Raw genomic sequence first — 13,581 nt, 5'->3', positions numbered from 1 at the left:
CTGTCTGGACTGCTTTGAATGCCTTGCCCAAGGGGGTCAGGCAGCAAAGGGCATCCTGTCCTACCTGAGGTCCTGCGTGCCCCGAAAGAGTAAACAAGAGCCACTGTAATGAGCAAGTTGGCATTAACTTTATTCTATCTTCTGTATAATCTTAAGTACATAAGAAAGGTTTTCTCACAAGCCTCAGGAGAAGACAAGTACAAGTCACAGGACAGTCTCAAAATAAAAAAATTGCATATTTTTTTGTAAGTTTTGTCCTAGAGAAAAAGAACATTGACACTTTACAGAGGAAATGCATTTAAGATATGCTTATGCCGCCCGAGGCATTGGAAAACTGAAGGTCAAAGCACGTGCAGCTCCCTTTATGGGTCAGTACAGTACTGTGTCTTGGATCCATCACTCTGCTCCAGGGCCCTGGAACAGAGGCTACAAGCTTCCACCAAAGTAAAGAGCCAAGCAACAGGGGAAAGGGGAGGTCGAGAGGACTCACTTTATGGGGGCTGACTGCAGAGGAGGAGGAGAGTGATGAACGGCCCTGATCCAACTCGGGTATTTACAATACTGCGCTGCTGACCCTGGAATGGAGGAGACCCTTCCTCTGCAGAAGGGGACAGGTTCAGAAGAACTGTCCTGGAAGACTGAACCTGAGTTCAGCTGCTCTGACAAGGAAGCCCCTGGGCAAAGATTCCCTTGTGAGGGTGGAGGGCTTACGGAATAGGAGGTGCTCAGCTCCAAGCCACCAGCCAGACTGGTGGGGGGTAACCGCAGTTACTTCACTGCAGTCTTCCCGTGGAACCGGTTAATACAACGCCTCCTGTCATGGCACAAACAGAAATACACTGAGCTAGTAGGAATGATGAAAGAGAAATCAGGGTGGAATGCTATGGCCCAGGTCCTCAGCCTTTGGTCCGACAAAGCCGTTCCCATGTCCTGTAATGCCACCAACTAGAGCATAGCGCTGGAATTAGCGGCTTCCAGGACCCTCTTGAGGCATCTGCCATAGCAACTGGGTACTCTGGACCCCAACATAAACCATTATTTGTTAAAAAGGGAACAACATTCCTCTCTCACATGAACAGTTTGCTTAAAGGCAATACAAAAAAAACTCGAACAACACTCTGAAAGCCAACTGCCAGTACTGGCTGTGAAGTTCACCGAAAATCTCACTTGATCAATTGGTGCAGTTAGATCAGACAAGGGGAGAAAAAAAAAATACACCTTCCTGCTAATAGATGTGGACGATAACCGACCCGCCACCTACACCAAACCCCAGGCAGAGGTATTTCAGTGACGGCAGGTAGCTGTGTCTCTCAGGTAGAAGAGAAGCAGTTTGAGAGCAGAAAGGTACAAGAAATCTAAGAGAATCATCTGAAAGCAGATTTGTCCCACAGCAGGGCCAGGGGAGGGCATGAGCCTTGGAGCTCTTCTGCTTAGCCAGCAATTTCCGTCACAGTGGTAACCAACTTCTGACCATTCCACACGGTCTTGAACTGTTCTGGGACAGGGAATTCAGTCTGGAGAGTAAAAATAGAAATCTGTCATCAAAAATCAGTTTATGACTGAGGCTAGTAACTATTCCCACTGCTTTAGGCACTTGTTTTTTAGATACATGCCATGTCCCCTCCTGTACCACAAACACTGCCTGTTCAACCCCCCCCCCTCCCCCGAGATCCTAAGAAAACACTCTCAGAAAACAGCAAGTATCTCACCATAAAGACAACCAAATTGATTTGCTGGTTTTAGCATCTGATCATCATCCACAACCTCCAGAGTCTAGAATCATCCCTCCAGATCTCACTGTGGCTGCCATTTCCTGCAGGGCTCAAGATACGAATCCTGCCCTGCGCTACCCCAACCCAAGCAGACCACAATGATTTCAAAACATGAACACTCACAAAGTCACCGCCCTCTGTGGGAATAAGGACATTCATCTCTGATGACTTGGCACTGACGATTTCGCAGTCTAGGGAGTTCTTGCTCAGATACACGTGGCAACCGTCTGTCTTGTTGATGGAAATTGTTGGCACTTTACCCATTACCTAGCAGGGGGGTCAAAGCAGCAGTTAGAGGAGCATTAGCTTGAACGGGGCAACCACAACATTTTTCTTTTGTGTTTCTCTTCAAGGGAAGAGATTTGACTCCAGCCCCCCAGCTGCAGATAGGCTGGATTCAAGTACTCCCACCTCTGGCAAAAATCCCAAGTTATTTCTTGTTTTGATCTCTTTAGAACAAAACTCCACTGAATGCTGGGCAAGTTGACCATCCCAAATCAGATACCTAAACTGGAATCAGAGTAGATTCTACTGCTGTCTCCTACTTTGGCAGTCATGTGGCGCTGCCCGCCTCACAGAGACTAATTTTTACCAAAAGCCCTGAAACCGAGGTTTAGTGAGGCAAATTTCAGCCCTTTCCTCAGGGCTGGGCAGGGTGAGCTGCAGAGCAGTAGGACAGATGGTGTTTCACGAGCGTTCTCCACAGAGGCACATTCCTGTTCTGGAAATAAAACTACTCAAAGCAGCAGATGGTACAGTCACCCCGTCGTACGGTGCACAGTCACACTCCAGGCAGACAACAGGTTACAGGCGCTCACCTGAACTTTAACGTCCCTGCTGTTTATGATCTCTACGATGCCCACCACGTCGTCGAACACCAGACCTAGCTTCTTACAGTTATCTGCAAAGAAAAGACAGAGTAGCTCGCAGAAAGGTTTTGGAGATTCAGCCTTCTGCAAACACACAAGCACGCAGAAGCTGTTTTCAGGGTTTCTCCACTTACCAAGGGTGATGGAGTTGATCTTGCCTTTGATTTGGAGTGTACTATTTGTGCATTTGAAAACATATGCTACCTGCTTCAACTCTGTGTCGCTAATTACCAGGTTTGTAGCATTCTCCTGGTTTTCCTGAAAAGGCAGGGAAAACGCACTTTATTTTCTGAATGCAGACCAGTTAATCCATGTGAACAGCAGGGCAGTGCAGCCACTTTAAAAGCAAACTGCATGTACCTTCAGAAAGGTCTTCAGGAGACCCTCCCTCCCTGCTGCAAAGCTCCCACCCCTCCAACCCCCTCATGCCGACGCCAGGCACTCACCACTCTCCACTTTTTGCCCTCTAATTCTAGCAACGCGGGTGCCTTTGGAGAGGATTTCTGGGAGGGGTTAGCATTACAGGCTGGTTTGGGAGCAGTGAAAGGTTTGGGTCCACTTCTCACAGGGCCCCCTTGGTTCTTCAGTGCTGGATTCTTGTGGGTCTTCATGTCATCTGAAACATGTCTTAAGCCTGCAAGAGAAGGCAAACCTGAGCTCCAGCTCTCCTCCAGGAATGCAGTTTCACAGACTCCAGACATCGGTGATTACAACAACCAGCATGATAACATTTTTCAAAATGCAAATAAATTACTGAGACTGGGCCCGAGTTCCGCGCAAGCATGAGTGACAGCAAGTGAAAGAGGGAGGAAGAAACACTTGACACAATATTGACGAGAACACAAGATGCACTGTAGAACCAGAAGGCACCAGCTCTTCCACTCTGCACCTGCAAAAGCCCTGAGCCAAGCACCTCGCCTCTGCTTCACGCCTGTCCTGATCTGCTAACCAGGTAACACACAAAAGGGACAAGTTCTGTGCAAATATGAACAGGTGCAAAACTGCACCTTTTGTACTTGAGACATGCGGGCAACCAAAAGGCTCCCCCTCTCCATTCCTGCTAGAGATTGATCTCTGCCTACACCTGACAGAAGAGGCTGAGAATTCCGACTGAGATGTGCTCCCTTTGTCCCTGTGAACTGCCGCAGGGCTGCTTCTGGCTCCCAGCCTCATCCAGACCAGATGGTCTTTTGTTACTGCAAGCCTACTTTCCAAGCAGGTGTACTGAGAGACAGACGAGGATTTGCAGCACAAGAGGAGTCGCTCGGGGCTGCCCTCCCACCTACCAGAGGTGATGCCTTCTCCCCGGTTGATCTGGGCGAAGAGCGCGGAGCGGGAGGCAGAGTCATCCGTGCTGGAGCTCGCAGGGGCAGGAGCAGGTGGGGGAGGAGGGCCCGGTGGGGGAGGCGCAGCCCCGGCCGGGGGAGCGGATGGTGATTTAGCCCCTTCTGTTGCTACAGGACCCTGTAAGAGGCCAGCAAGAGGAAAGGCAATTGCACAAGCTCCACATCTTGTGCAATACTCACGCAAGACTCATCTAAGAAGCTCCTGCAGATGTAGCCAGCACTTACTGTTTTGCTCCAAGTCAGCCCTGTGGTGTGATACTCTTTGATGTAGGCCTGCAGCTCTGTCCAGATACTCAGATAAGCCTTCACCCAGTCCACTTGCTTTTTGTCTCTGAGGACAGAAGGAGATCACGAGGAGTGAGCGGGTGCATTTACCATTAAAACTCCAGGCCTACAAACAGTTCTGTACATCTCTCCACCTCTCAGCCTGCAGGCAAGACGCGGCTGGACCAGCACAGCAGCCTCGCACCTTCAGCGCTGCGTTCTACCTTCAGTATTAATCTCGCACCTGCAGGCAGAAGGCCGCAGGCCTGCTTTGCACCGTAACCCATCTTAATTGAGCGGTCTGGTACTTCTAACGAGATCCGTTCCCAAGACACGACTTGCTGCCCTGGGAAACAGTTCAGCCCCCAGATGATGCCGAGACAAGAGCAGCAATACACTTCCCACCAGAGATCCCAGCAGCGATGTGAATGCAAGGAATCTTGTCCCTAAGGATCAGCAAAGAACAGCTAAGTGAGGCTTTAGAAATATAACTGCCTTCCAAAAGACGACTGTGGTTAGACACTGGAGTGGCCCCTACGCTCCCAGTTAGCTGTGTTCAATGACATCTTTAAGAGAGAAGATGAACTTACACATCCTTGTACTCCTTGAGGATCCGGTTGGTATAAAACATGGCAGCATCAGTCATTTCCTTCACATAAGGACCAGGCTTTGGAGCCTGAAGAAAGAACGAACACATTGGCATGGAGCAGCTGACCAGGGAGCCAGACTTCTCCCACCAGCCCAAGGAAACCATTTCCCGCCGGAGTTCTTACCATGGCCACCCAGCCCAGGGCTGGGATGCTCTCGCTGACTGCTGATAAGTGATTGAACAGTTTGCTACCACGGTTCTTCTCCCTGAAATTCTGCACCACCTGGATTTGCTCTGAAATCGGTTTCAGAAGTGATGAGAACGCATTCTGCAGGACAAGAGGCACAATAACAATTAAGTACATTCGTATTGCTCTGGAATGGCTGCACATCTTCATGAGCGGCTCTGCAGAGATGATGGTCACTCAGAGGAAGATTCCAACTGGCGCAAGTTACTGCTACAGCTCCTGTCCAGGCTTGGCCCTCCCTGCGAGCCGAGCTCGGTCCCACAGCCGCGCTCCTCCAGGGCTGAAGTCATAGCTCCCAACTGGATTGGTACTATGGGAGTACGCCAAGAACTGTGACTCATGTTCAGTCCAAGAGACACTGACAAAGCTTGTTAGTAACGAGGACAGAAATAGCATTTGCCTCTCCTGGATTCTTTTGTTCCAAGACAGTTTGTCAAATTTTTCCTCTTCTTTACAAACCCTCAGAGGAAGGAGGTGCTCTGCAGGCTTTTGCAGTTTGGGATCTACAGCCTGCCTTACAATCGGAGTCACCGCAAATTCTCAACTCACCCTATCAAGCTGGACTTCAGGATTCAAGTTACACCTCAAGTCAACCCAATGCTTTAATATTTGGATTATAAAAATTGTTTCTGTGTGTTGTTCACTCGGAATGCTGGCTGCAAGTGCTTAGAAGCCTTCTGAGGTCGGAGCAGAGCAGCCAATCACACATTTCCAGAGATGCCTCTTAGGCAACTTTTCTCTCCTCTAAGATCCAAAAGTCTCCTGCTGGTGGCAGCAGCGAGGGACACATTTGGGTAAAACCTGCTTTTCAAAGCCTCAGCTTTTCCATTTGCTGTCCCCTCCTCTGTTTAGACAACACAGAGAGGTTCGGAGCACCCCTGGCCAGGCTGCACTTTCATAAGCTCCAGCCTAGCACCGCTGTCAAGTAACAGGATGGGGAAATTCTTCACCACAAGCAATGAGAGTTCATACATTTTGCGTTTTGAAGTGGCTACTCCAGAACGGACTAGACTCCGGCAACACAACCTGCACAAAGACCTACACTAGATTAAGGTTGTGGTTTGTTCATAATCCTTTATTTAAACAACGTGTCAGTGGAATTTATAAGCAGATTCTCAGTCTAGAGGCTATGCAGAGCAGCGTCCCAGCAAGCCTGGTGAAAGAGACAACCCTCCAATGCTGAGTTTGGGTAAAAATATGCAGATATATTTTGCAGTGAAGAGGAAAGCAGCACAGAAATCCAGCTACCACAATGTAACAGTAGAAGCCATGACTAAGCCAGATAATAACTGCAAAGAAAAGCAAGGTGGGATCCTGTTGCTCAGGAAAAACAGTTCTCAGCAGGGAAAAGCCAATGCATTCAGGATCAGATTCTCAGTCACGCATCCTGCTGAGAAGCAGCAGCCTAGGGTAAAGTGTTAAAGTACTTGCCAAGGACAAATCAATCCTAAAAGCCTCGCTATTATTCAGAGGCCATTCAATAGAGACAAGTGCCTGTTATACTTCAGAAGGAGTTTAATGCCTGAAAGTCTGTAAGTGTCACATAATGAAAAGCACGCTCTACGCAAATCCCACTGTGGCTCCCGTCTCAGACAAGTTCCTGTCTGCAGGCTGCATCTCAGGAACAGTGATTGTGCTGTGTTGGTGCCAGGTGAAACTCAAGACAGACGCTGTGAGATGACGCTCACAAGCTGCTCTGCCAGCTACAGAAAACTTGTTGCTCTAATGCCTGAAATGCCAGCTCTGCAGCTCTAAGAATCAACCTCCGGAATTCTGCCCTGTGCTGGGTGAGCACCCAGAACAGTCCATGCTTTCAGCAAGTGCCTCCTCCAGCTTCTCCAGTCCTCCTCCCGTTCCTCGTTCGGAGCCACTGCAACGGCCCACATTCCCCTACGCTCGCAGTTGTCCCCAGCTCTGAGGTAAGGGCACACAAGGTTTCTGATGAGCGATTCCCCAGACTTACCTCTGCTGGCTGCTGGTGTTGAGATGCCATCACCAGAAGAGCCCTCTCGCTCATCAAGCCTGCATGAACCATCTCAGCCTAAGAACAGAGAGAAAAATAAGAGAGCCTCCCTTGTACCCAGCGTAACGCCGACAGTCACTCGAGCTCCCGCTGCCCCCAGTTCCTAGTCTGTAAGCAGGCAGCTATGCTGATCTCAAAGCACATACTCCTGGAGACACCCATCCTCAGGGAAAACTCACGAGGGTGTAACAGCTGTTGGGCTGGGTAGTTTAGAGGCGTCCCTAGGGCATGCGCCAAAATCCATAAAGAGAGCTAGGCACCTAACTAACAAAGATTTCCAGAAGGAGGTTTGATTCATAGCGTGTGTAGGTGGCAATCCGCTGGAGGTTATCTGGGCATCTGCATCCGTTTTGAATCCTCGAGGATTATAAACATCCTAGAATACAGCTCTAAAGGAATGCAAACACTGACAGCAAACCTGGCCCTTAATGACCCTGACGAACGAGCAGCATCTATGTGGAGTGGAGGGAGAACGCGAGTCCTTACATGCTTCTGCACATCCCCGCCGACTTCTTTGCTGATCTTGATGTATTCAGCTACTGGGCCAGCCAGAACGGCATCGAAAGCCTGCACGTACTGAGCCACTCCTGCAGAGAAGGGAGCAGAGCGCAGGCATCACCGAGAGGCACGAGGTGGGCTCCGGGGCTGCACCTCCCACCCGGCTCCACACTGAGCCCTCCTCCAGGTCACGGCGGCCGAACACAGGAGGCTCAGCCCGAAGATGCAGCTGAATGCAGACGAGGGAAGCGCTGCAGCCGCAGGAAGTCCTTATCTTAGCGGGACGGTAACCGCAGGCCTCTCCGCGTCTGCGCAGTATCTGCTGTGAAACTCGCTTCCCCTCTGCACACAGCCAGTTCATCCAACAGCCCCCGGCGTGCCCTGCACAAGCACCTCCCGCTCTGCAACAGACGCTGCTGGGGAGGTGCTTTGGACCTTACCTTTGGAAGGGCCATCTCCACACATGCCAGGTCCTTGGCACACCGTCTCCAGGCGCTCCACGGCCTTCTCCAACCGTTCAACCAGTCTTTCCATATCTACCGCTGTCCACAACCTGCACAGACAGTATACAATTACTCGTGTCCTCTGACAGTATGAAACTTGTAAGCCAAATATTGAAGAGGGTTTATCAGCTGTCCGGTACAAGCTCTACCAGTTCCAGAAGAATAATTTCTGCCTAGCTCTGCACCCTGATGATGGACAGCAGGGTGCCCTCACATTAGCAGGGACATTCGGATTACGCAACAGCCACTTTCTGTTGCCACAGCAGCTCCTTAATGGCCACAAAGTTTCTATTCCATCGTAAGGACTTCTTACACCTATAAGGACACTAAAACTTACCTCTTCTAACCTTCTGTTGACACCAGTCAGTAAAATAAAGGTCTGCACAGAATCTCACTGCAGTCAGGAGTTGGCCAAAGTCCCGGCTGTGACCACACAGCAAATCAAGTATGACTGCTTCGCTGGGAGTTCACGCTTTTCAGGTTAGAACTGGTGGTTTTGATTCTGCAAATGCATCCGCAGGGAACCTCCTGGAGTCTTGAATTCCTCCAAAGAACATCTATAACTCCAGCATCGCTACAGCGCAGAGCATCAGTGCACAGAACGAGCCACCCTGGCACACACGAACATGAGCAGCTGCACAAGCGAAGAAGGCAGAGCTGCTTCTACAACAACGCGCGCCTGTTCATCCTCTCCCTCCACAGGCTTTGGTATCTGAACTGCAGAATCTACTGCGCAGGCACTGCACAGGAAGGCGATTTAGGTACGTCAGTCATTTGCAGCGCCTCATCTGGAAAAGTCTTAAGAGTCATATAAACTTTCCATTAATTACTGCTTTGCAGAGACTCTGCACCAAGGAGCAAGACAAGTCATGCTCCAGGCACACTAATGCACAGGGAATGCAGGGAGGGAGGAGCAAGCCACCAACTGCACTTTTATCTTATCACCGCTTCTCAAAAGATTTTACAATGTGAATGGCGCTTACTGCCTGGACAGGACTCCCGTCTTACTGCAACAGCCTGCGAGCGCTCAAAACCCTGCCTGAAGGAGAGCGTCCTCCCCAGCATACCCAAAAACGAAGGGTTTGCCCAGCTGCGTCAACGAACCGACACTAGAGCTCTCTCAGAAATGAAACCTGAAGGTGTAACTAGGGTTCTGCTTTTGCTCACACGCCTTCTCAGCCCTGCTCCAAAGTGCTTGGCTTCACCCAGTTTCCAGAGGACGTGGGGCAGATCCAGCGTTAGTCACGAGCGGCGCTGATGTCACAAGACAAACAACGCCGTTTTCCACCCTTCTGTTGCCTGCTTGCACCAGGAGACGCAGCACTGATGTGGGGGGCAGGGGAGAGGCCACCCCCTGCCAAGAGGAAGAGCGCGGTTTCCTCCTCTGCGCAAGAGCGAGCCAGAGGAGACACTGTGCATAAAACCGGACAGCAGCGATGGGATGGATGGCTTCCAGATACAAAAAAAGTTCAGAGAGGCTGAAACTTGTGGGCGGTCACCCATATAATCAACAGTAATGAATACCTCTTTTTTTACTCTGTACAATATAGAAATCCTGACCACAGGCTCGTCGGCGCTCTGCTGCAGCCGAGGACGACGCATCCAGAATGGGGCTCACGTCTTCATGTGGGAGCGCAGCCAAGAGCAGGGCTCTGCCTCCCCCGCTCTCAGCACATTAAAAGAAGGGTGGGTTTTTTCCCCAAAAGAGCCACCTGTTAAGGAAATTCTCCCAGGCTTTGAGAGTGCAGCAAGACAGAGGGGTGTAACGCAGGGGTTTCAGGAAGGACCCCAGGTTTACGGAGCGCTGGGCAGACAAAGCTGCTGTTCTGCACCACTGATCCCCACCACATTCCATGCAAGGCTCTAATCTGATCAGTCCCATTACCGAGTCGCAAACTGCATTTCAAATCAGGATTACAAAGCAGAAAGTCCAGATGGAAAGCCGCTTCCTACCCCCAGCAATGAAACATGCTGTTGTGAGGAGCGTATCGCGTCAGCTCTAGAGATGCTGTTGGGATTTATATCCTTTACCAAGTTAGCGTCCCTTGAGATTCAGATTCCTCCCAGTCCCCCCGCGTTTGACACGTCCTTCCTGGGCCTCGCTGGGCTTCCTGACAGAAGCCATAAACCCGCAGTGCTCAACACCAGCTTTGTAAACCAGCGCGATCTGGCAGATGGTGCACTCAGTTTAATTTCTGTTTAATGGGCAGCATTAGGACAACTCGCAAGATAAGTCACTTTGTAAATTGGCAGCAAAATCAGAACTAAGTGCAGGCAACACAAAGTCCTCAAGCCAGCAGCTGTATCTGTTACTCCTCGCTAACGCTGCCCTGACTCACCCTTACCACGCTCTCTGCCCTGTGGATGCAGCTATTTCTGCTATCTACATACCCATCTGGAATGAAATAAAAAGATTTAGCTGTACAGGCAAGAACTCAACTAACATGAACAGCCAGAGTCTGCAATCCAGAGAGATTAATGTTTGGCAAGGTAAAAGAAAAAAAAAGAAGATCACCAAGTAGACCTGCTTGGGCTACACCTGAAGGGTGTTTTGTCCATTGGTCACTCTGAATGCGGAATAATTTGTCAATAAGCAACATCCTGACTTCACAGATCTCAGTACAGCATATATAATCAGATCTCATTTGCCTTCGTTAAAGAGGAAGCTGAGACACACAGGTCACTGAAGAGTCATTCTCGTTCCGCACCGTCCCATGCTCAGGAGGAAGGAGCGAGGCTTTCAAGCTACGCCACGCAGCCGGGGGTGAGAGCTCTCCAGCTGACGGAAGCAGAGGGGAGACGAAGCGCTCCCTTTCGGGACTATAACGCAGGATTTAAATCTAGGTCTTGTTTAAATTCAATTGAACTTTGATTACCAATGGAGCGGAAGCTATGGACTCTCAGCAAACGCACATTTCACCCTGGGCCAGAAAGTCCATTCATCTTCCCAGCACATCGGATTAACCTATTAACCAGCCTTTAGTTCCATCAAAGCTTGGGAACATGGTTTTGAACACGCTGTGCAGCAAACAGGCTTTCATCTGCAACGAGACTGTTTTGATATACTGAGCAGAGCCATCAAGGGAAGACGACACTAGCTGTCCCCAGCCGCTCCTGTACGACACCACAGCGAGAGGAGTTTCCTGTTTGGAGAATATCAAGGAGCCAGCATGGCCCAGCCAAAGGCCGGTCCTCAGAGGAGCAAGTTCTCATAAAAACGGCAGAAACGCAATTCTTCCGGCTGCCTGAGACAGCACACGAACCCGAGTGCTCGTTTAGACATTCTGGAAGACACAGATGTAAGTTTTATAGCCAAAGCAAGGCAAACCTACGCCTCTGTTCAGATTCAGCTGTTGTGAAGCCCGACAAACTGCTGTCAGCAAGACAGAATTTGCATCAGCTACTTCCTGTTTCTACAGGCAAAAGGAGTAAAGATGGGACAACTAAATTAGGAACGTACCACAGTTTATTTCTGAGCTGACACTGGAATATCTCAGGGGATCAGCTACCAGATGATTTCCAACATTTATATCTTCCAAAAGCCCAAAGATATTTTTCTTTTTTTTTAAACAGTTCAGCTCATCATGTAAGGAACTATCTGAAGCAAGACAGGGCTCAAATGCCTGAGCTCAGTCAGTTGTCAGGACCAGCCACGAACACAAGACAGCTACTGCTAGTCCCAGCAGCTGCCAAGACAGATCTCTGCTGTTTATAGTACAACAATACTTGCTGACATTGCTCCAGCACCCGTGCTGTCTGCTCCTGGTATTTCAGATCTATTTAGAAAAGCAAAAGTCCTTTAAAAAAAAAAATAGAATCCATCTGGACCCTATTCAAGCCCTCCCAAATAACAAATCCTACTGAAGTCACTGGAAATGTTATTTGGTATTTTTACTCAAACATTAAGAGATGGTGAATGTCTCACTTCACTCCCCACTACAGCAAGCGCAAGGCCTCCTTTTTCATCACAATTACATGAAAACGGAGATTTGCACTTGCCAGACTCTGTTGCTGCGCTCCTCTCCTTTCCACTCCCTGTCAGGGCGGTGAATCCGCCAGGGAAGGAACCGAGGAGCTCGGATCTAAGCTCAACTGGATGCAGCACCGAGCTCCATATCGGGAATTTGGAGCATGGAGCCTCGGCAGCACCCCTCCCGAGCTGTGCCCGCTCAAGCAGAGCTTGGCTCAACTCTGCTACGGCAATACGCGCGGGTATTTTTGGCTTTTGGAAACCTCAGCAATATCCCGGGGAGATGAGGATCGTCTCAGGAAGAGAAAGGGAATACCTCGGTTGGTCGAGGTCACTGATTCCCGGCCTTCCAGCAATGTGCACCTACAGCCCAGGTCTTGGGGAACTCCACAACCCGACGTGCAAACTCCTGCGACCCGACGCGTGAAACGCCCGTTATCGGGGTGTTTTCCATTTCACAGAATCCCAGCCTGGCAGGGGTTGGCAGGGCCCTCTGTGGGTCACCCGGCCCAACCCCCTGCCGAAGCAGGGTCACCCAGAGCAGGCTGCACAGCACCGCGTCCAGGCAGGGCTTGAATATCTCCAGAGAAGGAGACTCCACAGCCCCTCTGGGCGGCCTGGGCCAGGGCTCCGTAAAATCCCTCCCTCACCAACCCCGAAGCGATGGCTGACACCCTCGCCCGTCCAGCACAGAGGTCAGCCCCAGGCCAGCGACCCGCCCGGCCCCAGCAGCGGCCCCTCCGAGGCCGCGGGGTGCCAGCCCGGGGGCTCGCCGGCCCCTCCGCCGCGCCACCGGGGAGCGGCGGCTCCCGGCCGAACGCTGCGGGGGCAGGGGCAGCCCCCAGACCCCTCGCCGAGCAGCCCACAGCCAGGTAAGCCGTGCCGGCGCCGGGCAGAACGCGGGCCCGCTGACAGCCCCGGGCCGGGCCCCGCGGCAGGGAGGCCCGCAGCCGCCCCGCTCCCGGTAGCGCGGCCCCGTCGGGGGGTCCGCGCCGCTCCCCGACTAAATCAACCCGAAACCCCGGCGTGCTGCGGGCTCACCCCCAGCACCCCGGCAGCAGACCCTGCCGCCGCCCAGCGCGGCCCCGGCAACGGCGGGCGGAGCCCCCCGACCCCGGGCGGGCCCCAGACCCCACCGGCCAACCCCGGGGCTCGGCGCGGCCGCTCCCCGGGAGTACCCTCCCGCCGATACGGGCCCCGCGGTAGGGCCCACGGCCCCGGCCGGGAGCCGCCCCGCTCCCCCGGCGCCCACCGCCCCGCGCCCCGCCTCACCTGCCCGCCCCGCCGTGCTCCCGCTCCGCCGCCGCCGCCGCCCAGCGCCCCCCCCCGCGCCCGCCGCTTCCGGCCCCCGCCCCGCGCGCCGGAAGTGCGCACGGCGCGGAGCGGCGCCGGCGGGGGAGGAGCTTCGGTCGGCCGGCGCCCTGCGATTGGCCAGGTGGGGTTGGGGGCGGGGGCGAAGAGGGAGAGGGGTGGGGTCAGAGGGGCGGGGTTTCGCTTGGG

The 13,581-nt window shown here is 52.2% G+C and overlaps 1 protein-coding gene across 2 annotated transcripts; it reads right to left on the bottom strand.

Annotated features, from left to right (window-relative positions):
* Window positions 1-106: 106 nt before the first annotated feature.
* On the bottom strand, window positions 107-13,421 carry CAP1 (cyclase associated actin cytoskeleton regulatory protein 1). 2 transcript variants are annotated; one of them, XM_075438239.1, is made up of 13 exons: window positions 13,354-13,421; window positions 8,049-8,161; window positions 7,597-7,697; window positions 7,051-7,128; window positions 5,025-5,168; window positions 4,842-4,927; window positions 4,213-4,318; window positions 3,928-4,105; window positions 3,088-3,275; window positions 2,776-2,899; window positions 2,591-2,673; window positions 1,896-2,039; window positions 107-1,514 (listed from the first exon to the last, which is right to left on the bottom strand). In XM_075438239.1, the coding sequence occupies exons 2-13, from the start codon at window positions 8,140-8,142 to the stop codon at window positions 1,431-1,433; spliced, it is 1,410 nt and encodes a 469-aa protein (XP_075294354.1). In that variant the 5' UTR covers window positions 8,143-8,161; window positions 13,354-13,421; the 3' UTR covers window positions 107-1,430. The 2 variants fall into 2 exon arrangements, with proteins under 2 accessions (XP_075294354.1, XP_075294355.1); XM_075438240.1 differs by lacking the exon at window positions 13,354-13,421 and adding an exon at window positions 8,449-11,272.
* Between the last annotated feature and the right edge of the window lie 160 nt (window positions 13,422-13,581).

The sequence above is a fragment of the Opisthocomus hoazin genome, chromosome 17 (genome assembly GCF_030867145.1).
Source record: "Opisthocomus hoazin isolate bOpiHoa1 chromosome 17, bOpiHoa1.hap1, whole genome shotgun sequence".
Classification (NCBI taxonomy): domain Eukaryota; kingdom Metazoa; phylum Chordata; class Aves; order Opisthocomiformes; family Opisthocomidae; genus Opisthocomus; species Opisthocomus hoazin.
This window is presented reverse-complemented; position numbering and strand designations above follow the sequence as displayed.

Excerpts from the sequence above, each read along its gene's own strand:
- CAP1 (XM_075438239.1), bottom strand. The coding sequence starts at position 8,142 with ATGGAAAGACTGGTTGAACGGTTGGAGAAGGCCGTGGAGCGCCTGGAG. Across the intron at positions 4,319-4,841 it reads CTCAAGGAGTACAAGGATGT|AGACAAAAAGCAAGTGGACT; the intron begins GTAAGTTCATCT and ends TTCTGTCCTCAG. Across the intron at positions 2,900-3,087 it reads AGGGCAAAAAGTGGAGAGTG|GAAAACCAGGAGAATGCTAC; the intron begins GTGAGTGCCTGG and ends CTGCCTTTTCAG.